The sequence below is a fragment of the Haemaphysalis longicornis genome, unplaced genomic scaffold, assembly GCF_048455015.1.
Source record: "Haemaphysalis longicornis isolate Haplotype H1 unplaced genomic scaffold, Haemaphysalis longicornis Haplotype H1 scaffold_12, whole genome shotgun sequence".
Taxonomy (NCBI): domain Eukaryota; kingdom Metazoa; phylum Arthropoda; class Arachnida; order Ixodida; family Ixodidae; genus Haemaphysalis; species Haemaphysalis longicornis.
In genome coordinates, this window is record NW_027526225.1 from 118,122,536 (window position 1) to 118,150,001 (window position 27,466).

General features: G+C 46.5%; 1 protein-coding gene across 4 annotated transcripts in view; it reads left to right on the top strand.

Annotated features, from left to right (window-relative positions):
• LOC144163372 (terminal uridylyltransferase 7-like) overlaps window positions 1–27,466 on the top strand; it is a 63,926-nt gene that overhangs the window by 22,277 nt on the left and 14,183 nt on the right. For all 4 annotated transcript variants that reach the window (XM_077694332.1, XM_077694331.1, XM_077694333.1 and 1 more), the window contains 10 exons: window positions 6,492–6,962; window positions 7,398–7,448; window positions 7,556–7,652; window positions 10,953–11,039; window positions 13,257–13,357; window positions 13,437–13,598; window positions 18,585–18,674; window positions 19,102–19,215; window positions 22,634–22,714; window positions 23,235–23,412. In XM_077694332.1, the coding sequence (XP_077550458.1) occupies window positions 6,492–6,962; window positions 7,398–7,448; window positions 7,556–7,652; window positions 10,953–11,039; window positions 13,257–13,357; window positions 13,437–13,598; window positions 18,585–18,674; window positions 19,102–19,215; window positions 22,634–22,714; window positions 23,235–23,412 (1,432 nt within the window). The remainder of the gene's footprint in view (window positions 1–6,491; window positions 6,963–7,397; window positions 7,449–7,555; window positions 7,653–10,952; window positions 11,040–13,256; window positions 13,358–13,436; window positions 13,599–18,584; window positions 18,675–19,101; window positions 19,216–22,633; window positions 22,715–23,234; window positions 23,413–27,466) is intronic.

Here is a 27,466-nt window from a genome sequence, read left to right on the forward strand (position 1 = left end):
ACACCAAGTGGGGTCCTGCAAACGCTGATGCCTCGTGGCCCTACCTCAAAAACCCGGTGGAAAGCACGCTCAGGAAATGCCAACACTACTGCTCGGTTGCTAAGGGATAGTGGACACTTCAGGAAAATTTTCTCTTGGTAGGGCACAGATATACAGTGGAACCCCAATAATGCGACTTTCAAGGGACCGCGCAAAAGTGTTGTATGACCTGTGTGTCCTATTATCTGGGTACGGGTAAATGCTGGCCTAATAGACGGTCTCATGCGACAGGTGGGCTAAGAACTAAGGTGGCTAAGGTGGGCCAAGAAGTGACGAGTGAGCTAGCGCGTTCTCTCGTAATTTGCAAAACTTTATCCGAAATCCCAAGTTGACAAAAAAAAAAAGCATATTTTGCGCCACCCTCCTCTCCACAAAGTCTGCGCTAGCCCACCAGCCTTGTGCCGCGCGCCACGTGACCCCCCCATGCCGGCACTAGCCCGCAGCTCTGTGCCGCACGTACGCGAGATAAGCTGGCCAAGCAAATTGAGAGGGGAAAAAGGCGAGAGTGTAAAACTGCGAAGGCCAAGCAAAACGAATGATAGGACAAGGCGGGTGACGAAAAAAAGGCGGGAAAGCAAGGACCGGAGCAACAACGCAGCTTTAAAAGACACTGATAAGCAGAGAGCAGAGAGAGGGTGAGAGAGAGTGTTGTAACAGAAAGAAACTTGGATCAAGCGGGCGAGGAATCTGGGTGTGCAGTTGTGTTGTATGTGATTTCACGTTTGTCGGCTGAGTAAGGGGTTCAAATTCGTGGTCCGCCAGCCACCTGGACTTTGAGTCTCGTGATTGGTGCGAAGGCGTTCTGCTGCCCCATGGGGCCGTCGAAGGTTAATGCCCGCCTGCTTGCTCGCGTGGGTTCAGCGGATGGTACGGCCCGCCTGCGCACCTTTGCACATCATGCAGCATCAAATGGGGTTAGAAACAAAGAAACATCGGGATGAGGCAGCGAGGTGGTGTAATATATGGGACAAACACCGGTTTATCCCCTCCAGAGTCCGTCGTATGAAGCGGGCCGTGTGCACCGGAGCATTGTATCGTCGGGGGTTTTTAATGCATTGTTTCTATGGGGAAATACGCCGGGACCAGGGTGATCCATCGTAAGACGTGGGTGGTCGTAAGACCAACCTCATGAAAAATGCACTTAGTGACCGCCCTGGTCAATAGCGCTACTGCAGTCGCCACTCGACACAAGCTGGGGGCCACTACAGCCCCTTCGACTGCAGAACGCTCAATAAGGTGCTTCTCCCTTTCCTCCTATTTCTCTTTCTCTGGGTGGAAATAAAATGTCAAACTAGGTCCAGTTACCAAAGTGCAACCAAAAGAAAACGCAAACATATAAATGAGCGAAAGGCAGGACTTCCGATTGTCCACTTGTCCATTCTTTTTTTTTTTCTTTTGACCCCACTTTACACTGGGAGAACGTGACCAACTAGCCCAACAGAAAGTTGTACTAGATTCAGTTGCGAGTATCAGTCGCAGTGCGTGCTGCAAATCTGTGAAAGATGCGGCTTTGCAGAGTACTTGCCGGTGCGGTTTTCGTTTCATTTTTTTTATTGGCCTCGTGTCAACAACCGCACATTGTACAATCAAACCCCAAATATATAAATAGTTAAATTGCCAAGAAGAGCAAAAATATTCGCTTTTGCAAGAATTTCGTTGCTGTGAGAATAAACATAAATGACAGGAAAATTGCCCGCAAACCGAATATTTACTTTCGAAAGTCTTTTTTTCGAGCCTTAGCTTGCAGCAGCTTCACAGCTCAGCTCTCACACTAAAGGAAGAGGTTCATTTGTAGTCATCATGCGTGTTTAAGAATGACTGAATTGTGTCGAACGCATCCAAGTCACCACACACATTTTCTCTGCATGTTTTTCATCTTGGTCCTCAGCACCGAGCATGCCCGAGCATGCAGCGAAGTCCAATTTGTCTTTTTGTTTGTTTTTGTTTTTATGAACTTTTCCAGCTAGTGTCACCTCAGTGTTCCACTGCTGTTCACAAAACCACGTGAGCACTGCCTTGTCGAAGTCCGATAGGCCACAGCCGTCACTTTTGTTTTGTGCTAAGAGTGGCAGCCTTGTTTTTCAAAATGGTAGAGAGTGAGAATGCAGTTCCAAACCCGTCTGCGCTATCCTCCCTTCTTCTGATTTGGGCAATGATGGCTGCCTTATCTTGTAGTCATAAAAGCTTCTGATATAGGGCGGCCAGAGGCACGTTATTGTCAGTACAGTGCTTGGAATACTTAGCACCTAGAATTGACAGAAAGCATGCCGATCACCCTGTAAACAAATATGGTGGCGGCCATGTCAGCGCGCTGTGGCACAAGATACACAGTTTGAGCCTGCAAAAATACATTAGAGCACTTTTTGGACACTGTTAGCCGCAAATAGGTAGGCAACATGCTGGCCGGACCTGCAGCAAATTTTGTTAATGCGGGATCTCTGTTCAAAAACATCTAGTTGCCGAGAGATGTGAAATACATGGGCTTCTAAGGACGTTCACCAGGGATCTGTAAATATTTCTTTGCAGAGGGAATTTTGTAGTCGTGGGATTTCGTTATCGTTGGGTTTGGCTGTATTACAATAAATATCAGCCAGGCAAGGTTTAGGTATTGGCATATTTGCACAATTGTAATGCACCCCCAATTGTAATGGAGAGGTAAGTTTACTTATGAAAATTTGAAAACATAATTTGAACCTGATTCTGCCACACAGGTGTACAACACGATGCTACGTATCTGACATAAGACATTTTATTTGACTTTGCAACTGTGGCAGCAAAGCTCCTTGTGATCATAAACCTACTTAACCAGCTCCTGCTGGCATTAAAACAAAAGTGGGCAACATTGAAAGCCGATTTAAGTATTGAGCCTGATTGTAACGCGTACGGAAATTTTAAAGCTACTTGCAGCAAAAAAAGGTGTGCGTTAGAATCATGCAAATACGGTATGTGTTGAGAAAACTTGGTGCTTGGGTTGCTTGAGGGTTCAGGTGTACCCTCCTAATAGGACATTACATTTTCTTTTTTCTACAGTAAAGACATGCTTTGCTTTGCTGGGTGTTCCTGCTTCCACTTTTTTGGTCTATTTTCCACGGGTGTGCTGCTTTCTTGTGTATCCTAGAAAAAGCAGCTGCCTACCAGTGGCCTTGTTTTGCACGCCTGTTAGTGAAAACGGCCCTTCTAACAGCCGAGTATTGGGAGTACCATTGAGAGTCGCTGTGGTGCGGCCGGCCCTCTTTACTGGTCGGCTCGTGACGGGCCGCACTTCGTCTCCAAATCATGCATTGTTGTCGATATCTCCCGGCAGCCTCTTTGGCAGGCGGGCAACTTCTCTGGGGAGCAGAGCGATGGCAGAGAGCCTGCCCATCCGCCATCTTTTAGGGGCGAATCCCTCAGGGGCTCAGGCTGTCGACGTCTCCTGTCGTCGTTGTCATTTCATGTAGTCGTGGTACTAAAACACATGGACGCTCGTTCCAACACCTCACGGTAGAACATTTCATTTCCGCAGGCAAAAGCGTGTGCTAAAAGAACACACCGGGACACTCCTTTTCCAATTCCTCGCGCTAGAACGCTTCGTGCTTCAAAGACGAGACTTTTACAGCGAATCTGTATGCCTTTACTCCCCGACGATTTCATCTCCATGGGCAAAAGCGGCAAGGCGCCAAGAATAAACTTATGCCCTGCATGCTTCTCCCCTCCCTAGGTTTCCCGTTAGTGGAGATGGCCCGGGACTCTTTTCAATACATTTTATAGGGACTCGTATTTTCGGTGTTCTCGAAACAATTCTGTGTTCTCCCAAACTTCACAGAACATGCATTTCTTCACAACCTGGTGCAGCCAATGCGTAGATTTGATTTCTCACACTGCAAGCTTAGACATCCATGCTGCGCAAAAACAGATTGTGCAACATATCGGCGCAGTCATTCGTAAGTGACTGTCACTGGCAAAGTGCGAACAGGAATTTGGAAACTGTGATTACCGTATTTTCGCGTGTATAACCCCGCTCGTGCATATAATCCGCACCCCAACCTTTAGCCCACCGGAAAGGGGAAAAAAAAAAAAATCCTCGCGTATTGCCCGCACATTTGATACAGGAAAGGCTGCACCAAAGCTACTGCTCAAGCAACACATCACCTACTATGAAGACAAAAAAGCATTTATTTAACGAGTAGAATAGAATACACTGACTGCAAAGCGAAAGTCGCAATTCCCTCAGTGTCACTGTTTTCGCTAGAGCTATCACTTGAGCCGCAGTCCTCACTGTTGTACACGAGGTCATCTTCACAGCACAGTGCACAGTGCAGCTTCACGGCACAATGAGCATTGCCGTGAAGCTGCACTAAACGAAAAACCCCGCGTATACGCCTCGAGCGCTGCCTGTAGGGGCGCCACTGAAATCCCCCTAGCGGCCCGTTTCGAAACTAGCCGCGGGAGTTGCCGTCGCGCTCCGCACTGTCGCCGCTGCTTTTGGGGCACGTTTGAGATTGAGATTTACCGTTTTCACGCGGTCGAAACACGGATTACTGTGGAGAAATCGCTCTGTTTGCAAATGTAGTGTATTTGCGAGAGCGTAATCGTTTCTGGTGCGATCTTATTGTGGTACATTCGGTCTGTATGAGCGCCAGGTGTGTGTCACAGACCTATGTCGCGAAGCCGACATATGCATGGAACTCATTGTAATTCCACTGCCCTGAAATTTACTAACAGTGTCTCCGTAAGCAGCAGATGGTCATGCGATGCCTGTACACCATGATGTAAATTGGTTTTGTGCGCTTATATATCCCAGCGGGGCACTCATACCTGACAGCACGCCAGTTACGATTGCTAATATAATACCTCGGATAGTTATCACTACCTTGGACAAACAAGGTGGCATGAATTGCACGAATGTTCTACAAACGAAGTACGGTAAATAATACAAAAGTATATCAGGGGGTCCGCACTCGGCAAAGAATTGTCTAGTCCTGAGGTGAGCGCTCGCAAACATTCATCATCTGCTACAGATATCCTTCGCGACCAGCGCGGCGGCGCGTTCGCGACTAAACGCGTCTTCGAAACATTACACAGGGAGCCAGCCGAAACTAGCACAAACCTAAATCAGATGGATTTATTAAATACCACAACTGTTCCAGCGACATCTTTTATGATTGTGAACTCCCTGCCCTCTACTTCAAAAAACGTATCCACCGAGTGATGAGCTGTCCGTTGAAGTCGAAAAACTAAAGGAAATTGAACGCGCAGCTTGTGTGTGTGATTACTGAAACGTCCATTCCTTGATTTCGCTCTGAATTTGTGTACAACGGCAGTTAAGCGTCCCCCCCCCCCCATCTCTTGCGAAATATCAGTGCATTTCGCATCTAGTTGTGTAATGACCACGACGTTACTTAAGTTTCGACAAACGTTTTTAGCATTTCAGAAGCTGCACTGTTTTTTTTTTCATTCCCGTACGAGCCGTTCTGTTTCTTCCAGACTTGACAGATCATTTTTTTTCCGTTATCTCATTACCTTTTTAATTTGTCCTTGCTATAAGGCATGAGTGGGCACATATTTAACGAACCACAGCCTTGAAATATACTTAATATTTTCGCGTGGAATATACTTGACATTCCAATAAAAGGGGCAAATTATTTCCAGGTGTTGAGTAATCACATCCCCGAAAGATGTTTTTGTACGACGTATACATTCGAAACAAAGCCGCATTCGTTGTCCACGCTGCAAAACGAAACCAGCCTCTCAATGTGCCAGCATCAGGTATAAGCGAGGCGACAACAGAATTTCATGTCATTTCATTTCATTTCATTTATTTTAATGTCAGGGCCGTTCAGGCGTTACAGAGAGGAGTGGGGTAAGTAAAAAAAAATGAGTACACAACAAACATTGAAGGGATCAATAAAGATGATTCGGGAGTGCTGACTTGAATTTCTCCAGTTCACGTGTGGAAACGATGGCGGCAGGAAGGCTGTTCCAGTCCACACTGGTTTTCGGGATGAATTGTGCCTGACGTATTAGGAGGTGACAGTGGTGATATGCTGCTGCCGTCGCCGACGCCCGTAAGAGCGGCCTAGAAGCGCGCAGAACCGCATCCCGGATAGCTTTTGTTGGCATTCGAGCACACTACCAAGACACAGCTGTTTTTTAAAGTCCCCTAAACGTACCATTTGCTTACGGATGTCACCATAACAAGTTCTTTTAGGTGCGGTAAAACGAAGCAAAAGAGAACCAAAACCCCGCATGAGCCCCAATGAGCCACGCAGCGCTGCTCCCGTAAGCGCCGCGGAGAAGCGGTGGCAGGCGGCGCAGCGATCGCGAAGCTCGAGGCGTATTATCCGCACCCCTACTTTGCCACGGACTTTTCGCATTTTTGGTGCGGGTTATACGCGCGAAAATATGGTACGCGTGGGGCCTCTCCTATGTGTGTGCTTTATTTTCAAATGCCTCTCTGTCTCTCGAATCAGGTCAAAGACAAGAGGCAGCGCCAGGCGTCCGAGTGCTCGGTTGGGGCGAGGGCGACCGACGAGGATGACGACGACGAAGAGAGGGAGGATGACGCAAAGGACGAGGATGAGGCCAGGGAGGAGGACGATGCCAAGGACGATGCCAGCTCGTGCTCATCAGACCCGGCCCACGACACAGACGAGCAGGACCCGGATATCACGTTCGACGAGTTCGCCAAGGTCGTCGGCAACCTCGACCTCGGTCCGGACCCGGCCGTGAAGGTCAAAGGTCACAAGAAGAAGGAGGCGCCCCCTCAGGTGGCGCCACAGCCTCCCCCTCCTCCTCCTCCTCCCGCAACGCCTCCACCCGCACCCCAGCAGTTTGTCAAGCCGGGCCCGCCGATTCCTCAGAGGCTCTTGGACGACCTCGAGCTCTGCAGCGTGGACGACTTCCGGTACAGCTTCACCCGCAAGACACTCGCCTGCGGAAAGGTAAGCGTGCAGCCCACTCGGTAGCACAAGGGGTTGTGGTAGTGTAAGGTCGTGCGTGGTTGTCTGTTTAAGGGGGGACACTGCGCTTAAAACAGCTTTTTTTGATTTCTAAGTAAACTCTGTGAAACTTGCCAGTCTTGCTGCTTTCCCCCCACTAATTTCAAATATGTCATTATTTTTTGAGTAAGTCAATTAGTTACCAAGGTAATTAGAGATAATTAGCCATTTCTGGAGGAACAATAGACAAAACAGTGCTGGTCGTAAAACTGCAGTCTTTATATTTTCCAACACTATGAACCCTGGTGAGTGCAATTAGAGAAACGGTTCTTTGATGCACCACTTGGTACTAATTTTACAGCTCATTAAACTACTACTACTACTACTAAAGACTTATTATAAAGAGTCCAAATGCCTTCCTTTTTTGGTTATCTGTAGGTGCCTCCACTGGTCTGTTCCTTCTGCCAGAAGAGCGGACATCTGCACGAGGTTTGCCCCAGTTTTTTTCTGCCTCGAAGAGAGACATTTACACTCTGTCTCTGTCTTCTAATTATTTAAGAAGAGCGGGGAGGGTTACAAAAGTAATTTCAACACAGGACTGCCCGGACCAGCGCCTTCCCGAATTGAAGAAGCTCCCCGACATGACCAGAAGCTTCACCAAGATACTCAACGACGTCTGCCAAGACGTGATGAGTGAGTTCATTTTTCTTCTGTGCGCTGGCTTCTCTCATTTGCGCTTTTCTTCGGGAATTATTCAAAATTCAGCTGGTTAAAAATTGAGAGTTGAGCTGCACCCACACTGGAAAGGTTTTAGTCTCGGGCTGCGTTTTAGTTTCAGTTAACGGAGTTGACATTCCGGTGTGAAACTCTTTAGAATGTGCCCAACTGGCATGTGTCTTGGCTGTCCCTTTAAGGGGGGACGCGGCCTTTGAAAACCAAAAAATCGCTAAATAGGCGATTTTTGGAAAACCATATATTTGGGTTGTATATGTCATAAACTAGCTGTTCTGAAATTATCAGCTCCTAATTGATCATAAAAATGTCAAAAAACAGATATATAACCAGCCGCGGCATCTCCCGAGGAGCGAGCAAACGCGAAACGGACCCAAATTTCGCGCGAACGTAGCCGCCATGCCGCTTTCCGTAGAGCCGCCATTTTTATCTTGTTTTGTTTGTGAATTCTTGCGCTTTTTTTTCCCGCCATTACTGCTGGCGGCCGAGGCGTGATAAGCTTGTGATTGGGGGACTTGCAGCGCTTTCGAGTTTCCCGCGTCCCGTGTGTGAAGCTACGATTGGACCGTGCGCGCACTCTTGGCCAAGCGAGCTGACGCGCGAATGCTATTGGCTGCTGCGCGTGATGACGTGCGCTTCTTCCCGGCCGGCGGCCTGCGCTCCTCGCATCCACCAGATTACCCGCGCCATCGTCTGCTTTTCGCCGCTCCTTCGTTAGTCTGTCTCACTGTTTACCGCCTTTTCGTTCGCTTGAACGCTCATTCTACTTGGTTTTTTGCCGTGCTTACGATCGCTGACGTACTTCAATAGTTCGGAGTACCCTGCCAGATCGTGTACGTGATCGGACACGATGCACGGAGTGAAGTTCAGAACGCTGCATGTGTTCGGTGCGCAGAAGCGTTCCATGAAGCTTCTTCGCATGGCCAAGAAGAAGGTGGTGCAGAGCACCGCTAATGAGGGTGTCAGTGCTTCCAACGACTTATCTCCTGCCCTGTCTGTGGAAGACTTCGATGCTGCGAGTGTGTCTGGCGTCTCGAGTGCATCGACCTCGGCGACCGCGGTCTCCGTCTCTGGTCTCGCATGAACCTCGACAAGCAGGAACATGTCGCGTACAGTTCACTTGGAGACGCATTTCCTTACATGCGAGGAGGTCGAGGCAGCGAACAGACAATGTGCTGCTGTTCAAAACGAACTTGGTGCTATGCCGGCGACCCAGAGGAAGTTCCAAGCCATGGAGCCCGACCCTGTACCTGCTATCGCTACAGGTGAAGGTGGGAAGTTTTGCTTAGCGCAAATGCAAATAGTCCTGTGCTCCCTGATGCCCAAGGAGCAGCATGCTTCGTTTATAGCTGTTGAGACAACACTGCATGAAGCCGTGCTGAGGTACAATGCGGGCTGCTACAGGGCTACTCGAGAAATATCCGCGTCTGTGGGGCTCATCACACCAGGCCATCTAGCCCTCCAGCGAGCTGCTGAAAAAGACGCCCTGCGCATGAACAAGGCCAGGAAACGAAAGCAGGAGAAGATGGAAAAGCGACAGAGGAGGAAGACAGTGCGCCAAGACACCTCTAGCTATGCGCGGGGTCATTTTAGAAGTGAAAATGTGTCTACAAACTTTGAAGGCCGTTTTCTCAAAATGAACTTTTTCCCTTTTGTGACTGCTTATCCCAGTGATATCTCAAGAAGTACTTGTCAGATTTGCATCCCGTTTTTTTATTCTGTTCCTTAATAAATTTCTGAGAACTAGACGAGCTCGTTTTTTGAAATTTTTTCTCTTGATTTTGTAAAAAATTAAAACAAAATCATGTTTGCATGTTTGATCAGCAACACTAAATTTAATGCTGTGCTAAAATTTTTCTGGTGAAAAATTTCAAAAAAGGGCTCTGTCTTGCCCTCAGGTACATATTCAGTAATAACCATAATGAATTTCATAGTCGCAGCACGCTTGGCTAATTCTCCAGGACTGGGATAAGAAGCCCATACAAACCACCATGGTATACCCTCATAACTTGAGAACTAACCTCCGTAGCTCAATGAAACTTTGCACTTTTTCTAATGTTGATGCTATAACAATACCCTGAAAATTTCATTCAGATATCTCGAGAAACAAAAAACTTAGTCTCCAAGGGTAGCCTCCCCCCTTAAAGGGGCCATGCAGACAAAACAGAAGTTTGGTTCATTCGAAAGATTGTCCCGTTAGAATCATACTGACACCACTTTTAACGTAAACTTCGCTCAAATAAGCTATATAATTAGGAAAAAAAGGGAATGGCCATGCAACTCGCTAGCTCATTTCCCGCACTAGGACATATGACGTCATATGCACAGCCACGTGATTGGCTCAGGCCGGCAAAAACAAACGCAAACTAGGCAGGGGCTTGTAAGCTTGCAAAACGAGCTATTTTCACTCAAGTGTAATGCATCTTCATGTTATAGCTGTACGAATGGGGGTGTGAAACAATGGAAGTTACAAAAGTACATGTAAACCTAATGTACCAGTGCGTACTACTGTTGATACTGCGTGCACTATGCTTTTTATGCATAAAACCTAATGTACCAGTGCGTACTGCTGTTGATACTGCGTGCACTATGCTTGTTATGCGTAGCGGTCTGGGGCTCTGGGGTTTTCTCACACAACACTGGCCGATTGGCGTCAGCGACATTGTCTTACAAGACCTTGTTAATCGAACATACCCCATTTTCACGAAACGATTACTACCTACTGTAACAAAAACAAGCCACTTGCAGATACGGTCAAAAACAAAGCAAGGGCGGACAGTAATGCGGAGAAGTATAGTGGCGCCATCTAGGAGGACTAATGGTAAATAAGGCTCTGCAATCAGCTGCAGGCCGAAATGCACACTTGAAGTTCGCTTGAAGACCCGTACATGTCACGTCATGGCAGACGTCGGGAAACACACGATTTAGTGGGAAAATCAAAATTTTAAATTTAATTTGATTCAGTGATTAACGCATAACTTGCTGCCGGGCGACAGCTGTGGGTACTATAAAGCACCACATCTATTGAATAAAATAAGCTTGTATTTTGTCTGCAGTGCGAAAAACAAAAATGCGTAACTCGGGCAACGAAAGGACCAAGTTGCCTGTGGCCAACCAAACGCATTGGGAGTGCAGTGTACGAGTGAAGCAAGTTGTTTCTCCTGTGGATCTTTGCTGCATTTTGTGTATTGATGGCCTGCAGTATTCTCGTGACTCATTCCTAGTGAGTATGCGAATGACTTTCTCGATCTTTTCTTACAGAGGCCTGTTGTCCGCAGCCACAAGAAGAGACCGAGCGCCAAAATGTGCTGCATGACCTGGAATCCTTCATCCAGGAGTCGCATAGAGGTGAGGACACGACGACTTATACCCCTGTCAAACGTGCCTATTTAAGTGCACTTCCGCCGAGTGCACTCGGGCTTCCCAAGTGACACTTAGGCTGCGCGCTGCTAAACGACGAAATAAAGTGCCCTTGGCCGTGATGTCAGTGACGATAGCCGGCGTAAATATTACGCAAAATTACTTGAAATCCCCCCTCTTTATCACGTGAGGAATATTGTAAACAATTCGTTGTGTTTGAATTGTTTAAAATCGCAATCGGCGCATCGCACAAGACCACAAAAACAGAGTCGGGACGGTGACTGAACACCGGCGCTTTTATCTTCACTGTTATTCACTGCGCAGTGAATGACAGCTGCATTATTGTTCGGGGGAAATTATCTGAAAGCGTTGAATACAACGGAAATAGGCTGAAACACGAACACAATCACAGGGCCACAAGAAACCACCTACGAGAACGCCGCAGAGAACGGCTGCCATGGAGCAAAACACCCACCAGGCGGCGCTGGCACGTTGTTGAGGGAGAGGTTATTTTCTTATTTTTCGTCGCTGCTTCAATTTTTGTAAAGGTAAATAAGCAATATATCTACAATTAACTTTTAACGTTACTTATTATCATCTAAACGCCCGCGGTTTTACGTTAATTTTTCCGATTTTCGGACTTCTGTTCACGAGATTACTCACTCGGCGAGCTGGCCCCGGTAAAGTGTGTTTGGGGACCACACTCAGCTTAAAGTGCGTTCCTTGTAAAGTGTCATTCGCGTTTGCCGTTTAGCTGCTCCCGAATGACATTTTATCCAAGTGCACTCCGTGTAAGTGCACTTAAATAGGCACGTTTGACAGGGGTATTACATTGTTACCATTCGTTTCCTTGTCAAATACCCCCCTCCCCTTGATGCCAAGGTCGGCACCTTGATGGCCAGGAAGTACCGTATTTACTCGAATCTAACGCGCACCTTTTTTCCGGAAAAGTAGGTACCAAAATCACATGCGTGTTACAATCGAGTACGACTCAAAACTGCGGCGCCGAATTGCCATTGACGTTTCAAGATGGCCACTTGACCACTGAACGCGTAGCGTAGCCAGCGCTTTGTTGTCGGCGCATGTTTGCCTTTGTTGTCTGCATAGTCTTTTTTTGCGTTCCTCTGTTCTTTCCGCCATGGAATTTCCCACTGCGAATACACGGCGAGTTCACCATGATGCTGCGTTTAAGAAGAAAGCAATGGAAATCTGGCTGCGTCACGTGCGTTCAGTGTTCCGGACACTTGTGTGCGGGACTGGTGCGAACAAAGAAAATTTTCGCAAGCAAGGTGACGCGGGAAGGGTTCAGTGGCCCAAAGAGGGGGCGATATCTCCAAATAGAAGACCCGCTGGTGGATTATGTGCGGCAGCAGCAAGCGGCTCGGAGACCCGTAATGACAGCTGCCAAGGCAGTGACGGCGCTGCCCCAGACCGTCATCGTGGTGACTGTCTTGCCGGCAATGGCTGGCACATTTCATTTCGTGCCACCTTTGGAATAAATAAACCTTGCTTGTTCCAAGTATGAAAAGGTTGCATTTTTGTATTAAATAATGGAAGTCTAGTGCACGCTACAATTGAGGACATATCGTTTTTTTTTTTTTTTCTTCTTTGGACCGTGAAAACGGGTGCGCATTACAATCGAGGGCACTTTAGGTTAGAGTACATACGGTACACAGAATGATGCTATGTGATCTGTCATGGAAAAAAAAAAGGTGTAGATGTATGTGTTATGTTGGCCAAATAAACTGCAAGGTAGCAGGGAGTTGCTTTGGCATTTTTGTAGTGGTCAAGACATAACTTACACGCTTATTAGCGGTCATTTTCAGCAGGCATCGTGTGTACAGTATCCACCAAGTGCACTTAAAACATCACGGGTACCAGTCTGACTCTTGTGGCAGCAGTGTCTGTTCTTGGAAGACAATGAAAAGGTTTGAAGACATTAACAGGGATGGTCGCCATGCCTAGAATGAAAATACCGAAGGAATGGCGAATGTAGATGTAATATTCTCACCGTTAGCTTGTCCAGTACACCGGTGAACAAACCGCATTAGTTTTGTCCTTTCTTAACAGGAACGATGACAAATTCTTGTTAAACTGTAGCAGCCTTGCGAGTGCATTACTTGAGTTAACTTTGCCGCTCAGAATTACACTGGAGGCACCACAGAGAGTTCCGTGACGTGCGATGTGATCTCCCTGTGAATGCAGATGCCAAGCTGACCCTGTATGGCTCATCTTGCAATGGCTTTGGCTTGGTACGGAGTGATCTCGACATTTGTCTGACGTTTGACAACAGCAAAGATGGCAAGGTAAGCGGGCTTCGGGAACACTAGTTTTTTGTAGTCCTTCGTGTGCACGGGAGAGACCGTGTCGCGCGTCTCCTCGCAGGGCCTGAATCATGCCAAAACGATCAAGCAGCTTGCGAGGAAGTTGTTCAAGCACCCAGACCTGGACAAGATCATTGCCATCACCACAGCCAAGGTTCCCATCGTCAAGTTTTTCCACGTGCCGAGTGGATTGGAGGCCGACATCAGCCTGTACAACACGCTGGTACGCATGGCTGACGACGACGTGCTTGCACTGTGTTGTGGCGCAATACCCTCGAATAGAGAGTGTGCTGCCTTTGCGTACGCCAAGTGTTAAATTTTTTTGTGGCAATATACAATGACACCGTGAGGCAAAGTTTAGTATAGCGTTTTGTCGGCTGTGGGTTGCGAAATTCTAATGCTTACTACGCCACCTGCTGCCCTGAATGCGAAGCAAGTATTCATGCTGTCTGCACCATCTGTTAAGCATGTTGCAAAGCGACTCACGCATTGACCCGTATGCCAGAGGAGTGCGGGGAATTTTGCACGAATTTTTGAACTAGTGCATACGAAATGCCTGCACTAGAGCCTCTAAATAAGCTACACTAAAGAGTGACGCCACTGACGCACAGCGGCTGCCATTTTGGTGCCTGACGCCAGGGTGGCCAGCTTTATGTGCCCTATTGCAGCTGACAGGGCGGAATTGGTCTGGGTGCCACTTAGCGACCATGAGAGCTGTGTTTACTTTTTGGAGATTTTGAGACAGCGTGCCAGTGTGACAGGGTCAAGCTTGATTACGCTGGTGTAGGTTTAGTGGCTGTGGGTTACATGAGAACCACTAAATAAGCTATGCTTTTCTACTGGCTGTAGGCTATGTTAGGCCACTGTCGTTCTTTCCCAGCGAGAAGCAAAGCAGCCGTTTTCCACCTTCGAGCCGTTTGGAACAGCCCAGTACAGAACAGCATGGCATCGCTACTCAGTCTGGGCCTTAAAAACTCACTCACAACCTGTCACACTGCCGCAGTGCGCTTCGAAAATCACGGTTTATAGAACACGCACATGGTAACACAGATGCACACCAAAATGTCAGCACCCATGGGTCTTCCGGGGTAAGCAAATGTCACGTGACGCAGTTCGAACAATAGTCGCTGTGAGTGGCATACAACAGTGAGAAAAAAAGAGTGCTGATACTCTGAAACCTGATCTAGTGGCTCTAGCCTGCACGTTAAATTGAATGCAGAACGTGAGAACTATGATGTGATTATCCCCTTAAGGGGGGAGGTGGGGATCGGAGCAAACTTTTTTATTTTTTGACATAGAGTAATGAAATTTGGTAGGCACATTGGAAAACACTCCAAATGGTGAATTTTGAAATTTAAGAATGATACCTTCAGTAGTTTTTGTGTTACAGAGGTGTACATGTTGTCCGCTCGTGGAAAGCCTAGCAAGGTATTGACATATGGTAGGAAGTTCAGAATACTTTTAAATTGTAGTCAAAAGAACACTACAGGGTATGACATTCTTCGAATTTTTTTTACACCCTTCATTTTTTTTACAGAAAACATTATTTTCACCTGTAACCAGTAGTATACAGCTGACTTGGCCGTAAATGTCACTTAAAAAAATATCTAGGCCCTAAAATGAAAATCCGAGAATGTCATACCCTGCAGAACTCTTCAAGGATTGAAATAAAACAAACAGTGTCGAAATCCGCCCAGTGGTTGCCATGCTATCCTTTCCACGAGCAACGAAGAACTCGTAAAACGCACTTTTGAGAAAACGGCTCTTGAAGTTTACGAAGACTTCACGATTTTTCGAACTGCACCAGCAGCATAGTCCTTGCTGTCCTTGCTTGGGGACAACCTCAAAGACCTTTGCCCTTTGATTTGGTGCATCTGGGAGGCCTTCCTGGCCAATTGAAGGTTTTCATGTGCAGGCCTTCAGATGGCAGAAGCACCAGTTTTACACCTAGTGTACCACAAAGTTTGCTATGGGCTACTAGGGTACCTAAACTTTACTTGATGTATGCCTAATGCATAACTGTCTCCAAAATGAAGAGTAAGGCATGGTTTCGTTTTATATTAGTAATATTCCAGCAGACTTTCAGCAGATTTCTGGGTTTCATAACATTGCCAAAGCTACAGCTTAGTACATGAGGCTGTTCGGTGTCAAAAAATTATATCTGGGCATCACAAGCATAAGATGAGCTATTTGAAAGCAGAGTATAGATTTTTTACACAATTACAACATTGATTATTATTAGCATACCATGCTCTTCACCTTCAGGAGAATCAATCATTGCAAGATAGACAACAGAATTGCAAACATTGCGAAAATAGAAAACCCAATAAAAATATCGAATTGTGAATGCTGCACCCTTACGGCGTCTTTTCTAATTTAACACTCAAAATATTATTTTGTAATTCCAGACTTCGTTGTACGAACTAGTTTAGAGCCACGGCAAAAGTTTCTCAAATAAGCTAGGTGACGGTTCATTGCACCCCCCCCCTCCCCCCCGCCCTACAATCCCCTACGCGCGCGTTCCCCACGATCGTAATTTAGGTAACCTTGATATGGTTGATAACTTCGCTTTTCCCATTAAATTTCACTTCCCGTACATCAATTATTATTACTCGCGTGCAATAGCAACCGATCCCGCAATCGGCCGCTGCCCGAACACGTCGCGCCAATGCAGCGCGCGCCGCAACTTCTGGCGAGTCGGTCATTCCATTCCCGAAGCTCGCGAGCACGCTGTGCAACACAGCAATAACTCAGCCTTTTATAACATCGCAATGCTCACAATGCGTCCAAAAGTTCGCTTCACGAACCGCAATCGTAGGCGCACGCACCGCGCTTCCCACTCAAGGACAGACCACGGCGACGTCGCGGGCACGTTTTCGATGCGTCTTTCGAGCCGCGCACCTCCCTATCTGGCGCACGATCTCAACATTATCGCCGCGATAACAGTAATGTCACTGTTCAGTACCGCAACAGATAAAACGAGTAAACTGCTACCGAGTCGACCGGGAAACCTTGAAAACATCGGGAGCGCAGTGCGCGTAAAATGCGCAGCAGCCCGGCGGCCATGTTTTTGCTGGCATGGCGGCGCCCAATCAGGAGAGCCGTATCTAAAAACGCGGCCGGACAGCCAATCGCGTGTTACCATCTATCGGTTGCTTCGTTTCACTATCTTTCTCTTTCTGCCGTTTGTGCGTTTGTGAGCGAGCGATGACAAAAGGAGCGACCGGAAAACGAAAGTTAAAGAGTCGGCCGATCTAACGCGACCAAGATGGCGGCGCCCGGTAGCGTCGTTCCGGAGATACAGCGCTGCGAAAATTGCCGTGTTTTCGTCATTTTGAGGAAATATTTTGCCACCTCAGCCGATATAAATATTTTTCTTTGGCACTTCGCGATCGTTTGCGGCGGGGAAACTTTGTGAACGCATAGAATATAAAACGTGCAATCCGAAAATGTGAGTTCCGAAAAAACGATTTTTTGGTCACTTTCCGAAATCTGATCCCCGCGTCCCCCCTTAAAGGAGCCATGGAGACAAAACACAAGTTTGGTCCATTTGAAAGATTGCCTCGTTAGAATCATACATAGAAACACACACTTCGCTCAGATAAGCTATATAATTAGGAACAAAGGGAATGGCCATGTGACCCGCTAGCTCATTTCTCGCAACAGCACCTATGATGTCATACCAGCCAGCTCTGCGATTGGCGGAGGCCGGCGAAAGCGAATGCAAATTAGGCAGAGCTTATGAGCTTGCCGAACGAGCTATTTGCGCTTAAATTTAGGGCACATTCTTTTTATAGCCGTAAGAATGGGGGGGATAAACGGTGGAAGTTACGAAAGCACACATTAGCAGAAGTACCGATGCGTACTGTTGCTGGTACTGCGTGCACTATGCTTGTTATAGCTGCACAGCAGTCCGCCGCTTTAGAGTTGTCTTACACCACACTGGCCAGTTGGCGTAAGCGACATTGTCTTACGTGACCCTGTTTGTTGAGGATACCCCATGTTTCATGAAACTATTACTTTCTACAGTAACAAAAACAAGCCAGGTGCAAATATGGTAAAAAAAAAAAACCCGCCCGCATCTTCCCACGGGGGGAACTCGAGTAAATGCGCCGCAGAGTGGTGGGGGTATCGCGTGAATTTTGCGTAATTGGGTATGGTTTGGGAATGCTTAATTGTTATTTCGTCTTTATTATTCTTATTTATTGAATGAAGGAGAAGCGAAGGCAAGGAGTGTAAAGTTAAAGTCTGTCTTTATTGCTTGGTGCCGTCAAGCAAAGCGTCAAGTCAAGCGAAAGTCAAGCAAAGACGCCCTTGACTGAATTCCGAACGCGCGCTCTGCCGCTTATACACACCGCCCGCGTTCGAGGGAGAGGAGTACAGGGGAGAGACGCTATTTTCAGAAGTGTGCCGACAGCAAGGTCAGTTGTGGTTATCATGCAAGTGTGAATGTAACATGGCAACTAAAGGAAAGGGTGCCTATTTTTTTATTTTGTGTGTCTTAGTTAGAGGAGAGAAGGGAGCACGGGTTATGTCAGGTGGGTGAATCCATCTTCTTTATTTCTTTTTTGCGACCCTACAACAATGCCCCAGCTGTGCACATCGATCGATCAGTGGACCCGCCAAAAAACCGCACTATGAACGGTGTTGTGCTTCGGGCAATGGCATTATAAGGGGTACGCTGATGCATTGAGTTCTAGTGGAGGCCTACCGGTGGCCAGGAAAACCCGCCGATGTTTAGCAGATCGTGCGAGTTTCATGTCCGCAGCTAAAAATACCCAGAAAATGCTGCATGGCAACCCCCTGGCAGTTAAAAAAAACGACAAGAAAATGCCAAGTGCTCGCGTGTGCATGCCTCACGGCGACTGCCCAGCATCCCTGGCACATGCTTGTCAAGACAAACATGCCCGCTTAGGGAGATTGGCCAAGATTGGGAAAAAAAAAAGCTTTAGTGTATGTACACACGTTAATGTCCAATGATTATACCTTACAATGAAATGAAGGAAGCTCATACTTATGGCAACAAGGGTGGAGTAAAGGTCATTGCAGCAGCAAAGAAGAAGCAAACTGACTGCAATCGCGGACGTATACCGTTTTGATGGTCCTGAAGGTCACGAAGGTTGCTGACGCCTTTGCTGCCTTCAAGTTTTGCATGTCACTGTGAGCCCCCTTCATTTTTTTCCCTTTGTTTTTCATTCCTTGTTTACAGGCACAGCACAACACGCGACTTCTGAAGACTTACAGCGAAATTGACAACCGAGTTCGTGAACTGGGCTACACCCTCAAGCATTTTGCAAAGGTAAGCACCCCCGAGGGACACACGGCTGTCAAAATGTTAGGTCTGAATGTAATGCATGGAAAATTTTGGTGTCAAATGTGCTGGGGATAAGCATTAGTTACCCTCAGATAAACATCTTTGGCCTCACTTATGAGGATATTTTGTTGCACAGTACTGTCAGTGGAGATGCATTGTGCATTTTGTAATTTCTCTACTGTTTTTTCTGGTCTCGTGTGGTAAATCTAAAGTAAATCTAAATGTCGTACACGACGCATGGCTTTAACGTTTCTTCGTGTGAATTGAAATTGGGAAAGCTTGAGATGAGTGCGCTTCTTGGCAACGTGATAACTAATTTTTCTGTTTGTGCACTGGTGTTTTGTGGCGTGACTGAAGGCTGACGAGGTAAGCTGTGCGTAACAGGGGCTTACAAATGCGAACGCCTTTCCAGACGTGCGACATATGTGATGCCTCGCGGGGAAGCCTGTCCTCGTATGCGTACATCCTCATGACACTGTACTACCTACAGCAATGCAAGCCACCGGTCATTCCCATGCTCCAGGAGGTGAGTTCTGCACCAATCTCAAAGGTGTCATAAAAGGCGGAATTTAATACCATAGTTGCATTCAGGGGGGCGGGGATAACTTCAAATACGGAATTGAATAGTGACTATTTTTTAAAAAGTGGGAAGGCAGTTGTCATCGTCGTCAACTTGGTTGTGTCCACTGCAGGACAAAGGCCTCTTCTGAAGATCTCCAAGCCACATCTGTCGTGTGCTAGCTGAGTCCATTGTTCCCCCCCCCCCCAAAATTCCTTTGTTCATTCCTCTATCGAGTCCTTGGCTGACCCTTATTGCGTTTGCAGTCTATTTGCAATTACAGTTGAACCTCGTTATAAGAGACATGGATGTAGGAAGTTGGTTATAAGAGACAAGTCATCCTTGAACTTTAATCAACAATCTCGCTTGTAACAGACATTTTAACTTCAGAGGCAGTGCCACCAGTCACTAATTGCAGTTGCTTCCATTGTGGAAACACAGGTGGACGACAGACGCCTGCAGTCGCTATTTATCGTAACTTCAGCAAACACACAGTGGTTCAGTCAGCTATGAAATGACGATGAGAAGCCTTGCCAATGGAAATGCAACTTACAGAAGTGGTTCAAGCTTACTGTGCACATGCGGGCTCTCCCACTTGCGTAGCTCCCAATCAAGAAGCATCACAGATGTTGAGTCCTGCAAGCGTAATGAATAGCCTGAGCACACAGCGGAAGAAGCTGTGCGCTCTGGCTATTCATCAGGCTTGTGAACTCAACATCTACGATTCATCTTCCACAAACAGTGAAAGGAAAGAAAGCTTGTAGAATCGGTTGTAAAAAACAGTGTAAATACAGTCATGAGGCAAACAAAGATTGAGAACTGTTTCATAAATTCTGGGGGCCAAGCGTAAGTTAGAATGAATCTCTTGCAACATGCTGTAGCGTTCTTTTGAGCTTAGTTTAGTCATACGGTGCCCACATTGACCTAGGGTCTGATTAGTAAGTGAAAACATGGTTCCCTGCTTATAAGAGACATCTCGTATAAGAGACAGAAACTGCTCCTCGGTACGTGTCTCTTATAAAGGGGTTCAACTGTACTATGTTAAAAAAAGAATTGGACGGTCCACCTGTTGTCCCTCACGCGCATGACGTGACCCACTGATGTCCATTTTCTTCGCTTAATTTGAGCTAGAATGTTTTCCGCACAAGTCTGTTCCCTAATCCACGCAGCTGTTTTCTTATACCTAAGTGGGACCACCCGGATTTTGCCTTTTTTTGTGTGAAGCCTCTTCTCAGCTAGTGAGAGAAAAAAAATGCTGCCAGACGCGGCATTGAACCAGGGTTGTCTTAGTTATGAAGCAGATGCCTTTCCAACTGTGCCACACTGGCTGGTTGTTTGCTGTGAGCAGGGTGTTGTCTGTGTAGAACGCATTGCTACAGGGGCTGCCACCTTGCCTCCTTTGTGCGACGGTGTCTGCAGCCTTATGTTTGAGATAAGTGTGGGAAGGGAATCTAGATCATCGTGTACAATGTCTAAAGAAAATATTCGACGCACCAAGCACTCGAACGATAGCCCACTGACGGAGGCAGTGGGAATCAACTGACGAAGGTGTGCAAAGTGATTGCGATTGCCGTAGAGTTTCATACAATAACAACTAGAGAGGAATCTGCCGCTGCAATCGTCCGCCGCGGTGGGCGTGGTGGGAGTTCTGGATTCGTATTGTCTCTCAATGGCTAGCAGAAGTTATTATTGATTGAATCATGCAGCCGGTTTTGTTTTCATTTTGGACTTGCATGAGCGCATTTGCCTATGTTGGAAGAAGCTTTCAAAAATATGTTTCTCCTTGAGCTAAATGGTGCACACGCACTGACGCCACCCTGAGTGGAATGTTTTGTAACCAGAGTTGCGAATCGGGTGGGTTATCAGTTCATTGCCGGCACAGTGAGCACGAAAACACAAATGACAGTGCCGTGTGCGGCGAAGTTGTCTGTGAATTAGGAGTTGCGGTGCTGCTCATTTGGCAAAGCAATGTATTTTCGAAGCTGATGACGGTTGCGAATTGCTTGGAACAGCCACACCTCTCGTGCAAGCGGCAGGCTGATAGGAACGCTGCTTCATGAATGCCACTAATTCAGGCTAGAATAACTTCGCCAAAAAGTAATCGGTTTCTTTTTTGGGAGCAGAAAGCTTGTCTTAATATTAAAAACTACAAGCGGCGAAACTTTTGCAACAGTTTTCGAAAAAGTCCGCATCCCGCTGTAGTTGGCGGCAAATGGCAAATGTACTTTGCACACCTCCTGGACTCCGCGTTTTCTTTCTATTTAAATGAGCCGTTTTATTTCGCACAAAACCTGTTTTTGGTCACTAACTTTCTTGTTTGCTGTGTACTTTGCAAACAGCGAACTGCGCAATAAGAGTTTCGTTGACAAAAAAGACAATTTGCGCAGCCTTAGGCCCGTTTCAATCCTACGCAATCTGGTTCCAGAACTACCCATCATTCTCATCGAAGTGTAAGCGCCGTCTCGGAGTTCGCGTTGGCACTAGCATCAGTTTCCCCTCTAGTTATTGTATGAAACTCTATGGCGATTGCCACATGGCTTCAAATGGTGCATGCTGGTACGTAAGCGGGAAATTCGCTCAAAATATTGTCCTCAACAAAGAATTTGATGCCAGGAAATGTGCTTTCACACAATATTTAGTGGTTTGTGCAGCCTAGCCTTCTCTTATTTCTTAATTATATTACTGTATTTTGCTAAGCATGACATGCTGAACAAATATGAAATCTAGAATGTGTGTTTGTGCTTCTATGTTTGCCAGTGTGTAACACTTATAAGTGTGCAGTTCCTTTTTGGGCACCAAATTTTGGAGCTATAGCAGGCTTGGCAGTGCACACAAGCCTGAAAGTTTGCAGTATGGCTGAATTTTCAGCCAGGATTGAGTGAATTACTAAAGGTGCCGGATTCTTCTGGAAAAGTGTCAGACGGTGTCGGTACATTTTTGACTCCTAAGAAGATGTAACCAAGGCAACAAGCAGCCCGCGTTCACGGACAAAACAACCAGAACTTGAAAATTTAGTTTCTTTATGGCTTTCTGCATGAACAATGAAGTTAGGCGTTTTATGGCCTGAATCTATTGTGCTGAAGTGGCTAAAGTACTTTTGATCTCAGATGCTAATTGGAAGTGTGGTTCAGGAATAGTTCTTCAGAACCAGTGCGGGGTCTGTTGTCATAACAAGCAGATGCTTTAACCTCTGTGGTGTTTTCACTAGTCCAGTTGCATCCTTTTAAAATTACCTTCAAATGATAGTGTATGCACTGTATGCAACATGCTAAGCATTTCTGTTAACATTTCAGAGATGCTGCAGATATTTTTAAGTGTCACTGTCCTCCTTAAGTGCGAGAAGACCGCATTGTAACACTGACTACCTAATGGCTTTTGTGTGCAGTTGTACCCTGAGGGGGAAACGAAACCAGAAGTGATCATCGAAGGTTGGAATGCATGGTTTTTCGAAGACATCGACCGTCTGGTAAGTACCTGCATGTTTTGTAGCATAGAGAATAAATCTGTGGTCATTTCCTTCTACTCGCACGCTATGTCTTGATGTGACTACACAGCAAGAACCGGGAGAAAAGTCGAGTCGGATAGGTTCGGATCAAATTGGCTTGCAACACTGCTGATGGTGGTAGGGCGCAGTGCCTGCTTCCAATGTTTTTGGAATGGGTTTGTGGCCAACTGTCCCAATCGTGTTTTGTTTCGGTCATTGCTTCGATATTCTCGCTTCCTTATTATTATTTTCATTTTTCTCGCAAATTTCGGCGCAAAGCACGTTCCAGGTAGCGAGGATTTGATCGTTATAAGCAATATGTGAAGCCAGGAAAATTGCATCATTGCACGTCTTTTTTTTTTTACACAACCTGTGTGAGGAAATTGCCAGGCTTGAAAAAGACTGATCGCTATAAGTGGATTGCAGTGTATGTGATAAATGGAAGGGGACAGAGCCTGAACTTAGCCCTAGGTTTCCTCAGAGCGGGCACGTTTTATTGCAGCAAGACGTGTGGAAAGAGTTTGGCCAGAACAACGAGTCGGTGGGCGAGCTGTGGCTGGGCATGCTGCGGTTCTACACGGAGGAGTTCAACTTCAAGGAACACGTGGTGTGCATCCGCCAGAAGGCCCCCCTGACCAGGCTGCAGAAGATGTGGACCAGCCGCTGCATTGCCATCGAGGGTCGGTCACTGTCTCCTTATTTCCAATCCCAGCGCTACATAGTAAACAGCGCGATGAGTTGGTATAGGTGGTATTCGTTGAAAAGTTTAGCTGTCGATTTCATCGCTTGGCAACACTGGAAATGGCCACAGACATGGGCCGCTGTGCCCACACTCCAAAGAAAAAGAAAACACCGGCGTGCATCGTCTGCTCCGTTTCAACCCGATTCTCAACGGTGGGGTCAACACAGAGATGTTATTAATTGTGCTCACATTAGACTCGAGGCAATACTTTGTGTTTGGAGAGGTACAGTTAGTAACGTGCAACACAAATCATGGGCTTAGCACGGACAAGTACCGCCATCCCGCGCAGCCCGACGTATCGAGTGGCGGCGCACTCACACGGTTGCCTGCATGCGTGCCTCACCAGTGAATACAAGCAATAGTCGACTCTTGATAATTCGGAGCCGCTTAATTGGAATTTTTGGTTAATTGGAAGGAAGTCATGTTCCTGCCCCAGCAATTTTACATGCCATTCAGTACTTAAAATCGCTCGATAATTTGAAGCTAAAACCACATATATCGGTTAATTGGAAGTGAGTTCGAATAAAATTAACTGCCAGAACACCGCCGTGCTCTGCTCTGTGTCGGCACCATCGCAACTAAGGCAGCACACAATCGCAAAGTGGCAGGTCAGCTGAAACTTGCGCCAGCATACCGTATTTTTGCGCGTATAACCCGCCCCTGCATATATTCCGCACCCCCACTTTCAGCCCGCCGGAAAAGAAAAAAATCCTAGCGTATTCCCGCACATTTGATACAGGAAAGGCTGCACCAAAGCTACTGCCTCAAGCAACACATCCCCTACTATGTAGACAGAAAAAGTGTAAATTTAGCAAGTAGAATACACTGACTGCAAGGTGAAAGTCAATTCACTCAGTGTCACTGCTCTCACTAGAGCTATTAGAGCTATTGGCTCCTATTCTCTTCCTTATTTTTATTAATGATTTACCATCACGAGTACCAGTTAACATAAAACTATTCGCAGATGACTGTGTGATTTACTGCGAAATTAGCACAACAGAAGATAGCGTAGCTCTACAAAACGCCCTGTCGAAGGTATGCGATTGGTGCAAGGAGAATCAAATGCTGCTCAACCCCAAAAAGTGTTCGCTCCTGATTGTGAGCAGAAAAAGAAACATTTCCGACATTCTTTATAATATCAACAATAACCCCCTTGCCCGTGTAACGGAGCATAAATACCTAGGAGTTACATTAACCACCGATTACAGATGGGAATCGCACATTAACAACATCACTTCTTCGGCATTGAAACGCCTGTTTATGCTCCGACGACGACTGCGACAGGCACCACCTCACGTAAAGCTATTGGCCTACACGACGTATGTCCGGTCCGTACTTGAATACGCCAATATCGTTTGGGCCCCTTATACTAAAGAATTAATCAATAAGTTGGAAGGTGTCCAAAGAAAAGCGGTAAGGTTTATCTTTAACCGACATAAAATGAGCGACTCTCCGACACAGCTATTAAAACAAGCTGGCCTATTCACTCTCGATAATAGAATCAAGATAGCCAGATTAAAATTTTTGTTTCAACTAATTCACGGTCACCTAAATTTAGAGGCCTCAAAGTATATATCCGTTGATCGTACAAGGCTAACCAGACTAAAACATCCCCAAAGGCTAACAGAATACCGGTTCAATGTAGACTGTTTCAAGTATGCTTTCTTTCCATTAGCAATAAGGGAATGGAATTCTCTAGGCAACTCAATAACTGGTACCAAGAGTTTAACAGAGTTTTTAAGACTGGTAGAAATGAAAATTAACGCGATGTGACTATTACTTGTTATCACTCAAGTGAATGTGTGTATCAACTCATTTGTGTATCATCTTTTCACGAAATCACGAATTTTTGAAAAGATTTGTAATGAAGAGCATTAATCAGTAATCCCGTACGCAGAGGAATGTTGTAACCTGTATTATCAAAGCATGTACGATATGTTACATATTAAAAATGCATGCGTTCCTTGTTAATACTTATTCAATGAAGAGAGTATAATGTGTACTACAGTCCACCGATTGTGTAACCTCACAGTGCTTGAAAAACTCTGACATATACTGTGTCCTGTGTCCCTTCCTGCGAGAATCCCGTGAGGGATTGGCAGTATGTTTAAATAAATAAATAATAAATTACTTGAGCCGCAGTCCTCACTGTCGTACACGAGCTCATGTTCGGTACCGTCCATGTTATTTTTCATTCGTTGTCCTTTTATGTTTTGCGCAATCGCTGCCATGGAAGGCTTAGTCAGTGTTACTGCGCAGGAGCTTCACGGCACAATGCGCATTGCCGTGAAGCTACACTAAAGAAAAACCCTGCATATTATCCGCACCCCTAATTTGCCACTGAAATTTTCACATTTTTGGTGCTGGTTACACGTGCGAAAATATGGTATGCCTCCCTCTGTTTTCAGTTCCTCAACTTTCTTTGTTGTGCACAGCTCTGTGTGAAGTCTGTGTGGCAAACAAACGCTTCAGGCTTCAAATTTAGCTACAAGTCTCAACTATCAGGGTAAACCTGTCGTACGCTCGAACCGCCGCCGAAAGTCGAAATTATGAACAAAACCAAAAAGGGGGACGCGTTGCAGACTTTTTTTTTTTTTTCCTCGGTTTTCGTGAACTTCGTATTAAAGGGACACTGAAGTGAATTTGTCAAGCTCCCATTTTTGCTTGCACTGCGTAGACTGGCTCAAATTAGCACACTTTTCATCATTTATCCGGTTGACAAGTCGGTTATTATTTTACGAAGTGCGAAAGAAGAAAAACTACCATGCGCGGTTTGCGGCGGCCGCACCAACTAAAGGCTGTGACGACGGGAGGAGACGCACCGTGATTGGACGATGCCCAAGGTTAGCAACCAAACAAGTTTTGGTTTCGGTTCTGTAAAACAACGTGCTTGACATCCGACGGCGTCGTTGGATGGGCATTCTCAATACCTCAGTAATCGTCGTCCCGCGCTTCTGCCATGTTGTCGGCTGTAAAATGCAAAAGATAAGCCTGCCAGGACGGCTTGGAATCGTAGCAGTCACTAGCCGAGGCCTACACAGTGGATGAACGCCCTCCGCGTCACCGCAGACGCTCAAATTCCATGCGCTTTTCCCCCATATTTGGAGCTTGCCTCCCTCATGCCTGTATCGTAAAAGGCGTGTTCACACCAGGCCAAGGGTCTGTTGATTCTGGCCTGTGCCCACTGCCCGCAAGCAGTCGGTGCTTATGGCAACAGCACGCCAACGAGAACTCTCTAGCGCACCAGTGTCAGCCTGCGCGCGTTCTGTGAACTAGTTCGTGGAGCAATGAACGTTGCGACCCAAAAAAAGGTGAACTCAGCACAGAAAACATCGGCGGAAAACGAAAAAGTTAACCTATAAAAAAAAATGTACCCGTGGGGATTCTAACTCGTGACTTGCAAAACACTTGCAATGACACACCTAGCGCTCCAGACCGCTCGGCCACGGGCGAGCGCTGCCGACCTTAGAAGTATAAGGTATATAATGTATAACCAGTTTACCCTTTTATTTAGTTTTAGCATTTCAAGCAGCTTAGGTGACTATTTGTTGTATTGCACTCGTGCAGTAAGTGTACCCCAAGTTTCCACAATATCTCATGCCTAGTAGCAATTGCATAGACAGAAAAGCGTTCGCAGATGCGTAGTCGTGCTGCTGACTGCTGTGCTTGTTCGCCCAGCGCAAGAAAGTGCTTCCCGCACCCTAGTTTTATGCTGTACGGTAAAAGTATCAGTTGATTTTATTTCCTTAGTACCTGTATTGACTTCGCTGACTTTTCTCCCGCCTTCAAGAGGCCTTATATTTTCCTACTGGCGTACCAGTCAGCGAAGCGTCGCATGTGCACTTGTGCAGGACTTGTGTGAAGTGACCTTGACTTGGAGCTAGATACAGTGTACAAACTAACGAAGTAAAGAAAGGCACATTCCTCCATTCACAAACGTGTCCTGGCTTCGTTTCAACTGAGCGAACGAATTGCGATGACTCATCGGCGGC